This window comes from Oculina patagonica, chromosome 7 (assembly GCF_052425735.1).
Source record: "Oculina patagonica isolate OP01 chromosome 7, crgOcupat, whole genome shotgun sequence".
Taxonomy (NCBI): Eukaryota; Metazoa; Cnidaria; class Anthozoa; order Scleractinia; family Oculinidae; genus Oculina; species Oculina patagonica.
Window position 1 is genome coordinate 24,414,992 of NC_135764.1, and position 17,809 is coordinate 24,432,800.

Consider the following 17,809-nt stretch of genomic DNA (forward strand, 5'->3'; position numbering starts at 1 on the left):
GGTGAGTTCCTTATGGAACTCACGTTATCTGAGGGCATCACATTGATCTCGTGGTAGATTATTCTGTCTTACCCGTGTGGCGAGTTCCTTATGGAACTCATGTTATCTGAGGGCAGCATATTGACCTCGTGCTAGATTATTCTGTCTAACGTGGGTGGTGAGTTTCTTATGGAACTCACGTTATCTGAGGGCATCACATTGACCTCGTGGTGGATTATTCTGTCTTACCCGTGTGGCGAGTTCCTTATGGAACTCACGTTATCTGAGGGCAGCATATTGAGCTCGTGCTAGATTATTCTGTCTAACTTGCGTGGTGAGTTCCTTATTGAACTCACGTTATTTGAGGGCATCACATTAATCTGGTGCAAGATAATTCTGTCTAACTTTGGTGATAACTGCTTTATGTAAATCAAGTTATCTGAGGGAATCACATTGACCTCGTGCTAGATTATTCTGTCTAACTTGCGTGGTGAGTTCCTTATGGAACTCACGTTATTTGAGGGCATCACATTGACCTCGTGCTAGATTATTCTGTCTAACTTGGGTGGTAAGTTCCTTATGGAACTCACGTTATTTGAGGGCATCACATTGACCTCGTGGTAGATTATTCTGTCTAACTTGCGTGGTGAGTTCCTTATGGAACTCACGTTATTTGAGGGCATCACATTGACCTCGTGCTAGATTATTCTGTCTAACTTGGGTGGTAAGTTCCTTATGGAACTCACGTTATTTGAGGGCATCACATTGACCTCGTGGTAGATTATTCTGTCTAACTTGCGTGGTGAGTTCTTTATGGAACTCACGTTATTTGAGGGCATCACATTGACCTCGTGCTAGATTATTCTGTCTAACTTGGGTGGTAAGTTCCTTATGGAACTCACGTTATTTGAGGGCATCACATTGACCTCGTGGTAGATTATTCTGTCTAACTTAGGTGGCGAGTTCCTTATGGAACTCACGTTATCTGAGGGCATCACATTGAGCTCGTGCTAGATTATTCTGTCTAACTTGCGTGGTAAGTTCCTTATGGAACTTGCGTTATTTGGGGGCATCACATTGACCTCGTGCTAGATTATTCTGTCTAACTTGCGTGGTGAGTTCCTTATTGAACTCACGTTATTTGAGGGCATCACATTAATCTGGTGCAAGATAATTCTGTCTAACTTTGGTGATAACTGCTTTATGTAAATCAAGTTATCTGAGGGAATCACATTGACCTCGTGCTAGATTATTCTGTCTAACTTGCGTGGTGAGTTCCTTATGGAACTCACGTTATTTGAGGGCATCACATTGACCTCGTGGTAGATTATTCTGTCTAACTTAGGTGGCGAGTTCCTTATGGAACTCACGTTATCTGAGGGCATCACATTGAGCTCGTGCTAGATTATTCTGTCTTACCCGTGTGGTGAGTTCCTTATGGAACTCGCTTCATCTGAGGGCATCACATTACCTCGTGCTAGATTATTCTGTCTTACCCGTGTGGTGAGTTCCTTATGGAACTCGCTTCATCTGAGGGCATCACATTGACCTCGTGCTAGATTATTCTGTCTTACCCGTGTGGTGAGTTCCTTATGGAACTCACGTTATCTGAGGGCATCACATTGAGCTCGTGCTAGATTATTCTGTCTAACTTGCGTGGTAAGTTCCTTATGGAACTCACGTTATTTGAGGGCATCACATTGACCTCGTGCTAGATTATTCTGTCTAACTTGGGTGGTAAGTTCCTTATGGAACTCACGTTATTTGAGGGAATCACATTGACCTCGTGCTAGATTATTCTGTCTAACTTGGGTGGTAAGTTCTTTATGGAACTCACGTTATTTGAGGGCATCACATTGACCTCGTGGTAGACTATTCTGTCTAACTTGGGTGGTAAGTTCCTTATGGAACTCACGTTATCTGAGGGCATCACATTGAGCTCGTGCTAGATTATTCTATGTAACTTGGGTGGTGACTTCCCTATGGAACTTGCGTTATTTGAGGGCATCACATTAATCTGGTGCAAGATAATTCTGTCTAACTTTGGTGATAACTGCTTTATGTAAATCAAGTTATCTGAGGGAATCACATTGACCTCGTGCTAGATTATTCTGTCTAACTTGGGTGGTGAGTTCCTTATGGAACTCACGTTGTTTGAGGGCATCACATTGACCTCGTGCTAGATTATTCTGTCTTTCCCGGTTGGTGAGTTCCCCATGGAACTCACGATATCTGATGGCATCACATTGAACTCGTGGGAGATTATTCTGTCTAGCCTGGGTTGTGAGTTCTTAACGGAACTGAGGGCATCATATTCAACTCGTGCTAGATTATTGGTCGTACTTGCGTGGTTAGTTCTTTATGGAACTCACGATATGTGAAGGCATCACATTGACCTCATGGTAGATTATTCTGTCTTTTTTAGGAGAAACACCGCTCAAGTTTGAGTTTTAACTACATCGCCATTAATAATGCTTACTAAAAAGGATTACCAGAGCTGCATTAGATAAAGATGAAATACGAGCGAAAGTAAAAAACGTTATGACGTCATTTCGTCGCTATGGCAACTCCGATGTCAATATAACACTAATCATAAAAAAAATTTCATCTTAATCTAATGCAGCTGTGGTGATCGTTTTTCGATAGCATTGTAAATGGCTTCGTAGTTAATTTTCAAACTTGAGCGGTGCTACCCCTAAAAAATCCAGTTTAGCCACCTTTAAAGTCCAGTACCAGAACTTTCCGTTCACCACCCTGGCCTGTACCCAAATACAGGGCACGGGAGGGAGAGTTCAGGGAAACCCTGAACTACATTATTGAGTGCTGCCACGAACAGGCAAACCTGAGCGCTATTTTGGCTAACCGAAGTGCTAGTCTGCGGTTTGCAGTCTGCATTTGCCGCACTGAGTGGCGGTTTGTTAATAACGACGAATTCGTTGATCATTTTACAACGTATTTTATGCACTTCGCGCGGTATGATTGTGTGTAAAGAAAATATTTCTGAAACAACTACGAAGTTTTTCAAAGGTTAACATGTGCCTCTTTAAACCACAGCCAACAAATAAATGGAATTAACATATCCAAGCCAACTTCCAGTGCTTCCCTCTTTGTCATATTATTTTTATTGTCCTGAATAACCACTTAAATTTGAAACACAATTTCCGCAAATAACAACCGTCAGCAAGAACCCTTTTCGACATTGATCTAGAAACTCACCATAATCGTCCTCTGGAATTAAAACTAAAAAGGATCGTGAGATCACTAGCCTTAAATTGTTTTTGGCAAAAAGAGGAACATCTTTCTTTGATTTTCTTATCAGTATTGCAACAAAAAGGTCAAATAATGCAATCAAAGAATCAGGCTAGAATAAAAGACCTAATTTCGCTGGTGATAAGTTGTGTATGTGAGAATAGTGGCCAAAAAGAGGCTACAATTCGTTTGGAGTTGCATTTGATCTGCATTTAGAGGAATCGTGATTATGTAGTAGTTTATGAGGGACAAAATTAACCGTTTTAAGGTGATGACGATGTAATGGGCCCTTAATAATTTGCAGCAAACGTGGGCCACGTGGTACGGAATAACACTTTGCTGAAGGGTAAGCTTCGTTCTGGGATATCCAGAACAAAGAAAAGTGAAGCAAGACTGTTAAGCCGAATCATAACTTTAAAACGAACGAAGCAAGTCTTACCCTTTATTAATGCTCACCTTATGTATGAAACAGGCGAACCAACTTTCGGAGTTCTAATTTTATTTCTGATTGGACATTTAGAATCGGAAACTTTGGGCCATCTTTCGGATTTCTTTCGGACGCCTTCGGGTTGTTTGTCAAAGGACGAGAAAGCCTGGGAAACGGCGCTCATTTCACTACCAATATGGCGGATAATATGGCGGACGGGTTGCCTTCAACTTGGCCGATAATACTGAACAAATCTCTGGAACAAAGCGAGGTTCATAGACTCCTGGGGCAAAGCCATAAAGTGAGAGGTATAATTATAATCCAAACAAAAGAGAAAATTGTTTGTTCTTATGGATTCCAAGCAAATATTAACTGTAAAGTTTTATTTTAGTTACAGACACAACTGGCCAAGGAGTTGTTATTTTTCCCCTGTCCTCTGTCGCTTTCATGATCGTGCCTTTGGATCAGGTATTCAAAGAGAACGACGGGCAGTATTCAATGAATCAAGACATTATAGACAGGTAAAACAACCGTTTACAAATTACGCGACGCCAAAATGATATTTCTTCTTTGCATTGTCTGTATGTCGTAAAAAACGGCGACTTCAATATGGTTGTTGTACTTTTTCTTAGGATACAGAGATTAAATCAGCTACATCGAAGAGCTTTTGTCATTCTCGTAGCTGCTCGAATGGGACCTGAAGAAATGCAAGCATTAGTAGCACTGCAGAACAGGTAAAATATAATTTAGCAGCGAATATCTATGACAGCGTCACTTAAGCTTATCGTTTCTTCTATCGAACTACGAGCTTCATTTTGTCATGAAATTCTCAGTGTTATAGCTGTTGGCAATTTAGCTATATCTAATTACCTTGGTTTACCATGGTTTTGATTATGTTTAAACGGTGGGGAGGAAAACAATTATTCATAAAATAGCTAAACATGATTTGATTTCTTCTAAGGTTTTTAGGAGCAAATGCAAGATTCATTCCTTCCCACAGTGCTAAAGAATGTGTTGACTGTATGCTAACTATTGCCAAGGTGTGTTGTAGCAAAAGAATGCATAAATGTTGGCAGGATAATAGTAAAGTATACGTTCTAAACTCTCAAAGCCAGACATAAATTTTTGGAGCTAAAAGGTTCTAGAAGTTTGTGTATGTTAGACATTACAACATTGGGAATATTTTATGGCCGTGATAAGTGATATGTGTGAATTACTGTAGATTGTATTTTCTGCTTTATCTTTGCATGATTAATGGGAGGGGGAACAGGGGGGGGTCTAAGCTTCCTACTCCCAATACCTTTTACTCCAGGCTCCCCACCCAACTCTTAGTAACTTCCACCTCTGGGTGAAAGGGGATCTAGAGTACCACTCCCTTTTTCACTGAATGTCTTCAAAAGAAGGTGAGTGGTCAGTGACTCAATAAATGACCCACCCTGGACCTAAACCAGTAAGGTCAGGAGCGGGCTAGACACGCTGTGGGACCAAAACAAGACATGTTGAAGGGCGGATGACTCCTGAAGAGGATGTGCCTGAAGAAGAAGATTACAAAATATTACATAATGTTTCTTGTCTCTTTTGATTTTGACACCTTGGGAATCCCACTTTCCTCATCACTTATCCTGCCTCCTGTAGTGTTCCAGCCGCTTTACTCTTCTGTTCTTACCCGTCCCCTTTGATTGTGGATTTCCATAGAGGGTTTGCTGTACAAAAATAATTTTTTGAAAGGATATTCCTTGCTTTGCAGGTTACATGTAAACCAATGGCAGGAGTGATTCAGGAAAGAATGAAAAAGTTACAAGAGTCAACAGTCAGTGATAATGTTGTTCTTCGTGTCCTTGCCAACATAGGACTCAGTAATCATGGTATCCTTGACAGTGAAAAGTCTGGATATTTGACATAAAGTTCATTGTGAACGTACACAGGGTTGTCAAAAGTAGCTGACTGCCAGTCAAAACACCATCTATTTCATGACATTGGCTGACTTCTCTGCCGAGCTATTCATCTCAAATTGAGTCTTATAAGTGTGCAAGGCAGCGAGGCATGCGAGGCAAGGCTGTGAGGCATGCAAGGCGAGGCAGCGAGGTATAAGAGGAAAAAAACCCTACTCCAATTAAAAAGGCTAACCGTAAGCTCCCTAAGCTAACTGTAGGCTAACCGGAGTGCTATTAAGGCTAACGGGAGTGTGATCTAGACTAACCAAATGCTTAGCACGCCTTGCTGCCTTGCACTTTGTGATGACCGACTGAAATTTCTTTAGGAAAAGATGGCAAAATCAGCAACCTACTCCAATGATAAAGCCACTGTCTTCAAAACTTACTGACAACGTTGACATAATAACAATCAGATCTCAATCATCTCAGAATTGAGGTATCAGCCTCCATGATTTACAATTTTCTCAATATAAAAAACTGGTGACAGGTCAACCCACAATATCTTTTTTAAAATAGTGGGAATCATAATAGCAGTATTACTAACCACCACCCCACCCCACCCCACCACCCCCCCCCCCTCATTTTCACCACATTTATCAAGGGTTTGAGTCTTGCACTTTATCTTTTCATACCCAAAACCTTTCTCCAAGGTTTGTTATTTTGGATTGCCCAAATGCAAAGTAGAGGTAATTGCGTCACAGTGAAGGGGAATGTTAGTTTCCATCTTTAAATGAGATTTTGGGCTGTTTGGCTGGGAACAGGTGGAAATCTTCTGGGAATAGGGGGAAACTCTCAAGAGTCAATGGGTTAAAACTAGGGTACTTTCCTTAACACTAGTCAAGAATGCTTGGTGCTGCAGGATGGTTGTAAGACTGTGGCCAGAGTGTCACAGGCCACTGAGGAAGATTTGATGGACTGTAGCTTGGATCACCACACTGCACAGAAAATCATCAACTTCTTTGAAAAAGACTCCATACTGATTTAAACAGACTCCATACAGATTTAAGTTTAACGACTGCTGAGTCTTTATTGTTATTTTAAATCGAATACTAAAATTAATTTGAACCACTTTCAAACAGGATTAATTGTACAGAGTTCTCTTTCGTTAAATAATATAAATTTCACACAATCAATACAATGATTGTTGACCAATAACAAATACCACAGTTAAGAAAGAAAATTATTTTTACCTTTACTGTCGTATGACAAAATTATTTTTTATGGAATGTTTTGAACTGTAAGGGTGTGCTAACAACTCTTATAAATACCACAGTTAAGAAAGAAAATTATTTTTACCTTTACTGTTGTATGACAAAATTATTTTTTATGGAATGTTTTGAACTTTAAGGGTGTGGTAACAACTCTTATAAACACTGTTTTGGGAAGTACAACAATTTTTTGGTGGGAATCAAAGGAATTGTCCCCAATCAGGGAGCTTGAAAACCTAACCAATCTGAGAAATCGAAAAAAATGACCCAGCATCTATTAGAGTTGTCACCCGCTTTAACCTTTAACCCTAGCAACAAAACTGAAATGTGAAAATTTTCAATTATGGAAAAGTACGGTAATTTTTTTGTCTCCGCTTGTATGAAACTTGACATGATAATTATAATAAAATCATTGTCAGTGTATGTATTGTAAGTGCAAAGTGACAATTAAAAAGAATAAGTCTCCAATCAGTTATATCAATCAGTAAAAATAATTCATGTCTTTGATAACTTTGTGCATAATTTAAGAAGTTTTGCTGCTGTAAGCAAATGAAACCAAACAGATGGTGTAACCTAAAAGCAACATAAAGGTTATAAGGCAAGTTGTCAACAAGGAATTCCAAATGGGTCAAATACCTTCTACTTGCATCAAATCACTAGACAGGATGTCGCTAAGAGCCAGCTGCCGGCTATTTTCACTGGCTGAACAAGGACTTCAATCTGGCTGAAATTTCACATGAAAGCAAAGACTTGGGTAAACTTTTAAAGCTGCCAAGACCAGAAAAGCCAGCTGGGCTAATGAGCCGGCTACCGGTAAGTGTTTTCTTAGCTACAACCCTGACTAGACGTTTTCTATTTATTCGTTGGGTCATGTAGCTGACCTTATGGGTTTTTGACCTGAGGCTCGCTTTTATCTGGAACACTGTCTAAGTTTTAAAGCATCTCCAGGTATCTTACAATTTTCTTATGAGACAAGCATGCAGCCTTCAATGCAGACATTCTTTTGTCTCACTACAATACGTTTTTCTAAGATTGTGCGATAAGCCAAACGAATGGCTGCATAGGAGCCTAAGGTGGTAAAATGGTATTGTGATGGGGACAACATTTTATTTGTGAGGTAAACTTTCACACAAACACCCATCTCAGCAACTTGTCCATAAAATGTGCACTGATTAACCTAGAAGGCTTTGGGATAATTATATGAAAATAATGTTGGCATGGCAATCAAGTATGCTGCTTCTGCCATTGTTTCCCGTTTGGATTGTGCTCTGAAAACTTTGATTGAAATTAGTTATTGAGGGAATGTATTATTTAATAATATCGAAAACAATATGAAATTAATTTCGTGTTTGTGTTTAAAGGATGGAAACTGTTGTATGCTTGCATTCTGGATCAGCAAAAATCCTAAGAAAAGCCCTGTCCACACTAATTCATTTCTGTTGATGCATTTTCACCTATTGTCCATATCAGCGTGGACAGCAGGAAAAAATTCATTGATAAAAAAAAAAAAAAACAGAAAAGCACTACTGTGGAGCGGTGTCTAAGAATACAATGCACAACTGTTTTTCTTCAATAAAAACTAATATCTTGATGTGAGTGTACCTAAGTTAAATTATATCTCCTTTAAGGAGCCAATGGGGCTTATAAAAAAATTTTGCTTTTGAAATGAAAATAGGGTCAAATCCCATTCATGCATCTGTATTTCTGAAACGTTTGCCCCCAAACCACATTTTATTGACAGAAGTGACTAAAATAAATGTGATTTTTTTTTACGTTGATGGATCCATTTCTAGACCCCTCCTCCTTTCTAACATGCTATTTGATTGGCACACAACATGTACGTAGATATTGAATTTCATACAATGAAACTAACATCAAACCTTATGAATGGTATTAATACTAGTAACGCTAAATTTAATCTTAAAAATTGTGGTTTATAACCCAACCTGATAAATCATAATTTTACTTGTACATGTAAGTTGATAATAAACCACATGTTTTTGTGATCAAACTCGGAAATACAGCAGAACAACTGCTTTAGAAACTAACACTGTTGTTTCAGCTCTGTTATTCTTGTTTCTTCTTGATCTGTAACTGATCTTCTTTCAAAGTTTGGCCATAGATGTGAGGTGTAGTTAAAAATCCTTTTTCTTAAAGATTGTATCCAGATGTACTATTAGCGTCCATGCAAGCCATGGCATAATTGCACACAGCATTCATGTGTGCTCGTTAAGTTCGTCAACATTATCTTTGCTGTGAATTCTGTCAAAGTAAGGAAACAAGATGATTTTTGTTAGTTTGTTTTTGTACAAATTCTCTGATTTAATAATGGCCACTACATTACATTAATTACTTATCAATTGATGTTAAATGTATTCTAAGGGGACAGACAATGAACATAATGGTGTTCCAAAAATATCTAATTGCCGTAACCAATTATAACTGAGTACAATGCCTAAAATACATGCAATTCCACGAATGGTTTTGGCTCCATTAAGTCCTATACCAATTGAAGAACATTTTACAGAAAGCACAGTTACAGACAAGACAAAATAATGAGGAAATTGTACTGTAGCTTTGACTTTTAATCACGTGCAAATAAAGGTTATATGAATTAGTTTCTCTGTTCTTAAACATGTTCTTAATTTTGTTCATTCATGGCTCACTTGTGCATTTGTTTGTTGATATTTATTTACTGATTGTTTGGTTCCTTGATTGATTTATTAGTTGGTTTGTTCATTTATTTGTAGTAGGCTCACCTTTCTTCGTCTAAAGTAGTAAAAGACAATGTTCACAATGAACGGCCAAAGGATCAGGAACAACAAGGGTTTTGATGGAATATAAGCTTTCCACCAAGGCTGGTCAGATCTTGAAGCTGCATCCTGGATAGCAGGGAAAAAGAATCAAAATATTTCACCTGAGTGTATATCCCAACAACTAAGACATCAACCAATCATGACTCTGTTACTCTTTTCAACTGAGTATTGTAAAACTCGAGTAAACACATCACTGAGCTGGGTCATACACATTGACCTAAAATGTTTCTTCCACATCAATGATGTTAAATCAGGTGTTACAGTATTGACTTTTCTTCTTCAAAATGTCAATTTTCCCTGACTCAAAATAAAATTCCCTGACTTTTCCCCGAGTTTCAAGAATTTTGTTTGCCCCTGAACATTTCCTGCCATGTGGCAAGCCTGTTCTCAGGTTGAAAATTTAATCTTCCCTAATTTTATCACGACTAGAAACAGTACAACCCACCTGCCGTGACAACACTGCCTCCTCCATTGTGCCGAGCCGTCTCAGTACACTTTTCATATCCTGATGCAGCCTCTCAAGAGCTTGCAATATCCTGTCGTTGATTTCATCCCCTGCCGAGTCGTAGTCTGGACCACTTGTATGATCGCTTGTCAGTTCATCTTCACTGTCACTATCACTTCTTCGTCGGTGTCCTCTTGGAGGACGGCTCACTCCACTCACAGTACTAGAACCTTGTGGATTGTGAACATTTAATAAGCATTATTTTACATTTTTTTCTTGCATGACAAAGAAAATTGAGAAGAAATTTCAACACATGACTGAAGGAATTTCAAATAATTATGTAACTATTTGTCAGCTGGTTATTAGCTTTCAGCCTGTGTAGACTACTTATAAAACACACTAGCCCATTTGACATACTGTGAATTCCTGGTTATAAGCCCTGAACTTATATAACTTCGTAAGGGGTTTTAGGTGGGGCTTATAAACAGGAAGGCTTATATCCAGGGGGGCTTACATGTATAAGCAAAATAAAAAAAATAAAAAAACGTTTCAAAACGAGCCATGGCAGATGTTGATCGAAATACGTTTTGAAGTTCAAAAGGCATAGTAACACAACATTTAGCAATGTTTAGTACAGTCGAAGCTCTCTTAACGGACACTCTCGTAAGCGGACAGCTCTACTTACGGCCACCTTGTTAGAAACCCCGTTTTTTCTCCCATACAAACTCTGTATTTTTACATTCTCGTAAGCGGACATTCCCGTAAGCGGCCATGGACACTTTACGAGATTACGACTTAGACATTTTCTTTGTTTTTAAGCTCCCGTAAGCGGACACCGCAAAGAAAATCATATAAAAACCTCTGTATCTTGTATTAATCAATCAACTTCACATCGCCGTTTGTCACAATGATTTTACATTAATTACAGTACCATATTTCAATGTTTGTTTTGTTGTCATCCACGTCCGGTTACATTTCGAAACACCACTAACATGCATATTACCATTATGTTAGCTGGGCAAGCTCCCGTAAGCGGCCATCTATCCCCTACACCTCTAGTGGCCGCTTACAAGAACCATTCTCGTAAGCGGCCAGCTCCAGTTGCAGACACTTTTTTCGCGTCCCGAGGGTGTCCGCTTATGAGAGCTTCGACTGTACTATCATCCAGCAGAGGGAGGGGGGGTTATATCCAGGGGGGAGGGGGTTTATAACCAGATGTACATGATTGTACTTTTTTGTTTCCAGGTAGATGGGCCTGTAACCAGGGGGCTTAAAAGCCGGCAGGGACTTATAATCGGGATTTTATGGTATTCAATATAATATTTTAAATGCAAACATGGCACCAAGGCTTTCTGGTCCAACTTCTATAAAATATTTGGTTTTGTTTTCATTGTATCAAGTCAATCACTCACTAATAAAAGTCTTGTGGGAGTTAACAGACAAGGGGAAGTTTGCATTTTCAACCTGAAAGCCTCAGAGTCATGTTTAGAAATTTAATATATCGTACATCAGGGCTATTAAAATTCAAGGTCAGGCACTGTAAGTTACAGTTCCAGAAAATATGCAGCCACATTTGCTGAAGCCCAAACACATAATAACTGTTTTATTAAAATTATTGAAATACTACCGTTACCTTCTCTATTCCTAGCTCCTTGTGATTGCCTTGTCCGACCTGTGTGACTCCGCCCACTGGTAGGTGGCTGTTGGTTAGCATCGCCCCCACCACATTCCCTTGTAGCATGTTGCGACTTGAGGATTCCCGCAGGCCTTTTGGGGACTTGATCAAAAGGTGTAAGCGTGTCATACTCTGTTGTGACTACACTGGTTTCACTACCATGTCCATTCTCAACAACAGGAGTCACCTCCGAAAAGCATTCCTCACTGACCAAGGGTTCAACCTCGGACAAGTCTGAATTAACAACAGTGGGTGCACTAGAATCACTACCTTCTACAGCAAAAGTTACATGCTTGGCATACGGCGTGCTCGTCAGAAGCTGCGAGCCTTTTAGATCACTTTCTAAATCAGAATTTTCAGATTCTGACAAGGTTGAGTTTGTGGCATGTTCTGGTGAGCTACTAGAGTTGCTGTTCATTGCTGAATCTAGTCTTTGAAGCGTGTCATCAAGATTGAGCTTTTCTGCTTCTTTGTGATTTCCGTTCTGTAATTGTTGCAGATGTTCAGGGTCTAAAGTGTCACAAAATTCATCTTCCTCACTCTCATCGCTGGTCATAATTGCACTACTTTTCCCTTTAGGTCTCAGTAACTCGGCATTACTTGGAGTCAAAGGTGGAACTGAGAATAAGAATTAGACAGCAGATTAAATTTTCAAATATTTTGTCTAATAGCATTAAGGGAAGGGGGGTACAGTCAATCTTTAACAGAATACAAATCCCATGATACACATGAAACATGAACAGGAGGCTACGCTCGACTACTGTTGAATCCTTCACAATTAAATTAAGCATTTTGCAGTCTACTTATTATTCACGTTCAACGCTTTGTATATCTTCTTGAAAATGAAGATGACAGTGGTTTTTGATGAGACATGTTTTGTAAACTTAAAAAATTTGTCGTTTTCTTTTAAATCTTTACTTGCCTGCTATTATCAAGACCTTTGATAACAGTAGTAGTGATTCAAATTGGAGTACGCAAGTGCCTCGTGGGACCCACACCACAAAAAAGATATATCAACCCTGGAGAGAGTTCAAAGAAAAGCTGCCCGTTTTTGCCCTCAAAACTTAACAACAAAACAGCTAGTGTGACAGACATGTTATCTGACTTGAAAAAAATTGGGACACATTAGAAACAAGACGAAAGAAAAACAGACTGACTCTAATGTACAAACTTAGGTAATAAACTAGTAGACATAACCACGGAAGAACACTTAATACCAAACAGTGAAAAAAGAACACGCAATAGCCATGTTTTTAAGTATAGGATACCAAAAGTATCTAAGGACGTTTTTAAGTTTTCTTTTTTTCCTAGATCAATAACAGAGTGGAACTTACTGCCCGCTGACTTAGTGAATTGCAAGTCATTATCTGATTTCAAATTAAATTAGAGAAGCATGTGAAATAAGTAAAGTAAATTGTAATTAAGAATTATTATTTATTATAATTATCCTGCTATTCTGACATTGCATATGCATATGTACATATTTTGTATTTATTTTGGCTTTTATTTATAGTTGATGTGATGTTTTGCAAGATTTTATCAACTTAATAAATGTAGATGTAGATGTAATTCACAGTCTTAAGACTGATAAGTTAATTTAAGAGAAACTAGGCTGCATCCAGCCTCAGGTCCTCTGGGCCCGGGGGAGCCTTCAGCATACAATGGAACAAAAAAAGATATCACAATTTTTTTTTTGCAAGCACGTGGTTAGTCTAGCAGGGTGCAAAGAAATTAGGACGTACTAACTCCAACAAATCCTTAAAAGCATGATCAATTTCCTCGAAAGTTTTCCCTGAACACCTTCATTTGCCCGTTGAGCAAGTCAAGGATAACATCCATTGCTCCAGGCCATCGGACAAGCATTTCTTTGCACGCTGGCCTAGTGTAGTAAAAGTAAAACATACCTTCAGACATTCCATTCTGAATTCCACTATCGTCATCATCTTCCTCCTCCTTCAGTTCTTCATCATTCTCTTCTTTCAACTCATCCGAAGATATAATCAGAACCGGATTCAAGCCATTTAAATCATAGTCTTTTCTGCTTTTGAGGGCCAAACTATCCCTATGTGGAAACCCTGCTCTAATGTCCATGCTATCTCTATGCGGGAATCCATTCACCTTCACTGGAAACTCCTCACAGGCGCCGTTAACATCATGTGCATTTGTGTATCCATTTGGCACATTTTCATGCTGCGGTGCATGGTGTCCTTTTGATTTAAAATCACCATTGACCTTGATCTTTTCTGCAGCTTTTTCCTCATTTTCAAAGACTTTAAGAATTGCAGGAGGTTTCTCATCTTCACCTTCATATACTAATTTGTAGAATGACTTGAGCACTTCACTGAATTCTGCTGCCTCATCACCATCTGGCAAGTTTTGCATAACCTAAAAATGCAGGTAGATTGGTTTAATTTGTAAAGACTATGGTTTCAAAACCACTCCTAGCCATTTAGTGTAAAAAAAAAAGTGTGGATCTCTAATGTGGTATTCAAAAAAATGTATATACTCTTAGAGTATATATGTTGCAGTTAATTTTTGATCTCAGTTTATTTTTTATTTTAACTAGTTAGTTTTCCCTAACTAGTTGATTTTTTTAACTAGTTAAATAATGGGGTTAGGGTATCATATATTTTTAAAAAATAGTGGTTCACCCAACATTTCCTACGTGGCACAGTGGATAAGAGGTTGGACAGCAAATCCAGAGGTTGAGAGTTCAAATCCAGTGCAGGTTAGTAAAAAAGAAAAAAAAAATATCTTAGGGGGAGGGGAAGAGATAGTAGGGGAGAGGTAGTAAGGATGGGGGGAGTACATGTATAAGATATCAAGGGAGGGTAGGTGTTCTACTTTTTCTACTTATTAACCTAGAATAATAATAAAAAAACTAGTTAAAAAAAAACTAACTAGTTAAAATAAAAAATTAACTGAGATCAAAAATTAACTGCAACATATACATTTTTTTGAATACCACATTAGAGATCCACACTTTGCACCTGGTTTTATCTTCATGCTGTGTTTTTGACTTTGGCAAGATGCAGCATGGTGCGAGTAGTTTATGGAAAATAATACTACAGCCAAACCTTTAATAAGCTGACACTTACAAATAAGCAGACAAACAGCAAAGAAGGGAAAAGGGAAGAAATAATGGGACCTTTGCTACTGTTCACTTTAGGGTGTCTGCTTAATACAGGGACTCAGGTTAATCTATTTTCTTAGTACAACGTAATTTCCTTTAAAGAAATTAAACATTATGTGAACATAGTTTACACAATGTCACTTTTACCTGTTTTAGTTCAGAGACATAAGACACCATAGCTTCTTGCTTTGACATCTGACCCAGCCCATTCCAAGCCTTCCTGTTATAAGCGAAAAAAACCCCTGTTAGTTGTACTTTCAAATAATATGAAATATTTATGAGACTGCATTAGCAAGACAACCCTGCATTCAATAGAAGTTCTCATATTCTCCACAAATACAGTTGAACTTCTCCTTACAGACACTTCTACAGTACCGCTCAAATGTAAGTAACCACCTCTCGTCTCATTTCTCGTGACAGGCGTCTTGTTTCTCGCGAGACGTGTCTCGTTTCTCTCGAGACGCGTCTGACAATCAATTTTTCACAAGCTAATAAGTAACTGAGTCAAAAGCTAAATCGGAGCTCTGCTTAGGACTCTGTTTTTTTTTTTGAAATTGGTTAACTTTGATTTTCACTAGATTGTTAAACTCTGTGCTTCTGATTAAGACTCTACCCCCATCCCTGTCACTAGTGAAATAACAACAGCCTTTAAGCACAAGACGATTAAGACCAATTCCGTGCAAGGTTTTGAGCAATAAGTGGCAAAGTTAATTACCAAAAATCTACTCATAGCACAGTAACATTTTGTATACTGTTTAAAACCTCTAACTGTAATTCATTTCTCAAATTGACCCAGTTAAAATTTTTAACCATTATGGGAAATTTGATGTCAAACCTCGTAAGAAAAGCTTAAAACGTGTGTTGTTTTCTTTTGAACTGATGTGAAACGTCCATTTTAACTAAAATATGGAGAACTTCATATTCGTTTTTCTCTCACGGGGTCAACTTGAGAGCTAAATATATTCTTCTCAATATCTGATTGAAAATGTGTCAATGCTATGAGGTCTTTTTGTAACTTTACTTTTGCCTCTATTGCTCGAATATTCAGCAGAAACCGTCTTAACATCTGTTGACACAGACTGGCATGGCTGTTAAATAAAAAATTACCATTTTGCTTTTCTCACTACATCCCAAAACCCAGGCTCTGATTCAGAACATTCTCCCTCCTTTGCTTGCTTGTAAAATGCATAAAACTGAAAATAAAGAAATGATACTTTAAAATTATGTTTACTTAATGAATTAAGTAGACACTGCAGGGTTGGAAATTAGCGCTCGCCCACTCGCCCAGGCGAGTGTGAAAACTGTCGGGCGAGTACAAATCACGGATCACTTGCCCAGTTTGGCGAGTACGATTTTCACATCCAGATTATAGTTTTCAAAATAAGCGTCCACTGATCCACGAAACGCGGCAAGATTGCTTTTCCTGCCTCTTTTTCTGTACAATTTCGACACTTTGCTTGCAACATACAGGAATTTGGGAAGATGTATCAAATTGAAAACTGCATATCAACTTTTGAAGTAAGCATGCTCATGGTTAAATTGTAAAGTAAGGTCTTTTTTGGCGATTTTTCATTCAAGAATTAGATTGCAGTCTGTATCATGATCGACCACCACTGTGGCACAATGAGTATTGAACGTGATTAAAATTGTTAGAGGAGGGGGACTAAATTTTCCTTTCTTTAATGGAGGAGACTGGGCGAGAGAAAATTTATCTGGGCGAGCGCAATTTGAAGGTCACTCGCCCAGATGGCGAGTGCTCCGAAATTTTAGTTTCCAACCCTGCACTGGGATCTTTTTTGCAAGCTTTGAAAACAAAAAAAGATCCAAAATTGAAATCTGAAAACAACATCATACTAGAACAATTTTGATTGTGTCATAAAACCAAAACCGAAGTTAATCATTCTGGCCAATTACAAAGGACACAGACAATCCAGTGAACCGAACGAAACTCAAACCAAATTCATGTAGGCCAGCATGAAGCGTGGGAAAACGTGTGTGAGTGAGTCACAATTGGTTTTGGTTTAACTTCTGATTGGTTGAGAACGTGGTGCAAGATAATTTTATTTAAACCAACAACTAAGCGCAGCAATGCAAAACCAAAGCAAATGCAAATTACTTTTGCTAGTTAAGTTAATTTCTCTAAATATTTTATTATATGTCACAATTAGATTGTTCATCAGTGTAAAAAAAACAGTCCCCCTTGGTATAAGCAGACAGCAAATGGCCAAATGGATTTTTCTGAAGCCTATTAAGTTTGTCTGAAAAAAGTTTTTAACCTTTATATAGCACGCAGTCATGTAATCTACACGTTATATGTAAGTATACTGTATATATATTGGCCAAATAATAAGCTTCATAATAAGATCAATATCTTTTTCTCACGATTTTCCAACCAAGTCATAAATCAAGGGCTACGTGATAAAATGATAAACAAATAATGTAATAGAAGTCGAAGTTTTGTCCACTTGACACATTACAATGAGTTCTATACCAAAACTTAAGCTTATACGTGGTTTTTGTTGAATAAGAAAACACAAGGTTAAAAGTTATTTGTGTTCAATTAATCCGCTAAGGACTTATAGCTCAGTCTAGAATGAAAGAAAGAGACTAAAAATATCTTAAATCATTGAGAGAACACTCTATATTAGTACGTAGCCATGCAAATAAATAAATCGTAGAAAAAATGACTTTAGTCACACAAACCTTCAACATCGTATCGTAGGAAGGCTGGTAAGCACCTTAAAATTTTAACAGAAAACACGCATGTTAAGGAGAATGCAAACTAGAGAAGGATGAATCATCCCTGATTTATAAGATCTTTCTGTTAAAATGCAGTTTATACCTTTCTTTGGCATTGATCGCACCACATTTACTGCAGCGTCGAATCTCGCCTCCACAGAACCCGCCATGTTTACGGTCAATGCAAAGTTAGGTCACGTGACG

General features: G+C 38.2%; 2 protein-coding genes across 2 annotated transcripts; one reads left to right on the forward strand and one right to left on the reverse strand.

Moving 5' to 3' along the window:
- Window positions 1-3,822: 3,822 nt before the first annotated feature.
- On the forward strand, window positions 3,823-6,612 carry LOC144661611 (protein SPO16 homolog). Its single transcript, XM_078522413.1, has 6 exons — window positions 3,823-3,963; window positions 4,047-4,176; window positions 4,288-4,389; window positions 4,617-4,695; window positions 5,403-5,520; window positions 6,432-6,612. The coding sequence occupies exons 1-6, from the start codon at window positions 3,852-3,854 to the stop codon at window positions 6,572-6,574; spliced, it is 684 nt and encodes a 227-aa protein (XP_078378539.1). The 5' UTR covers window positions 3,823-3,851; the 3' UTR covers window positions 6,575-6,612.
- Window positions 6,613-7,253: 641 nt separating this feature from the next.
- On the reverse strand, window positions 7,254-17,787 carry LOC144661610 (uncharacterized). Its single transcript, XM_078522412.1, has 9 exons — window positions 17,709-17,787; window positions 17,570-17,604; window positions 15,974-16,059; window positions 15,014-15,086; window positions 13,638-14,118; window positions 11,692-12,351; window positions 10,059-10,288; window positions 9,557-9,679; window positions 7,254-9,059 (listed from the first exon to the last, which is right to left on the reverse strand). Exons 1-9 carry the CDS (start codon window positions 17,773-17,775, stop codon window positions 9,042-9,044), a joined length of 1,773 nt encoding a protein of 590 aa, XP_078378538.1. The 5' UTR covers window positions 17,776-17,787; the 3' UTR covers window positions 7,254-9,041.
- Window positions 17,788-17,809: the final 22 nt, after the last annotated feature.

Coding starts and splice junctions, on each gene's coding strand:
- LOC144661611 (XM_078522413.1), top strand. CDS start 3,852: ATGGCGGATAATATGGCGGACGGGTTGCCTTCAACTTGGCCGATAATA. Junction 4,177..4,287: donor AATCAAGACATTATAGACAG/GTAAAACAACCG, acceptor ACTTTTTCTTAG/GATACAGAGATTAAATCAGC. Junction 4,696..5,402: donor GTATGCTAACTATTGCCAAG/GTGTGTTGTAGC, acceptor CTTGCTTTGCAG/GTTACATGTAAACCAATGGC.
- LOC144661610 (XM_078522412.1), bottom strand. CDS start 17,775: ATGGCGGGTTCTGTGGAGGCGAGATTCGACGCTGCAGTAAATGTGGTG. Junction 15,087..15,973: donor GTAGTGAGAAAAGCAAAATG/GTAATTTTTTAT, acceptor CGCTTATAACAG/GAAGGCTTGGAATGGGCTGG. Junction 12,352..13,637: donor TCAGAATGGAATGTCTGAAG/GTATGTTTTACT, acceptor TCTTATTCTCAG/TTCCACCTTTGACTCCAAGT.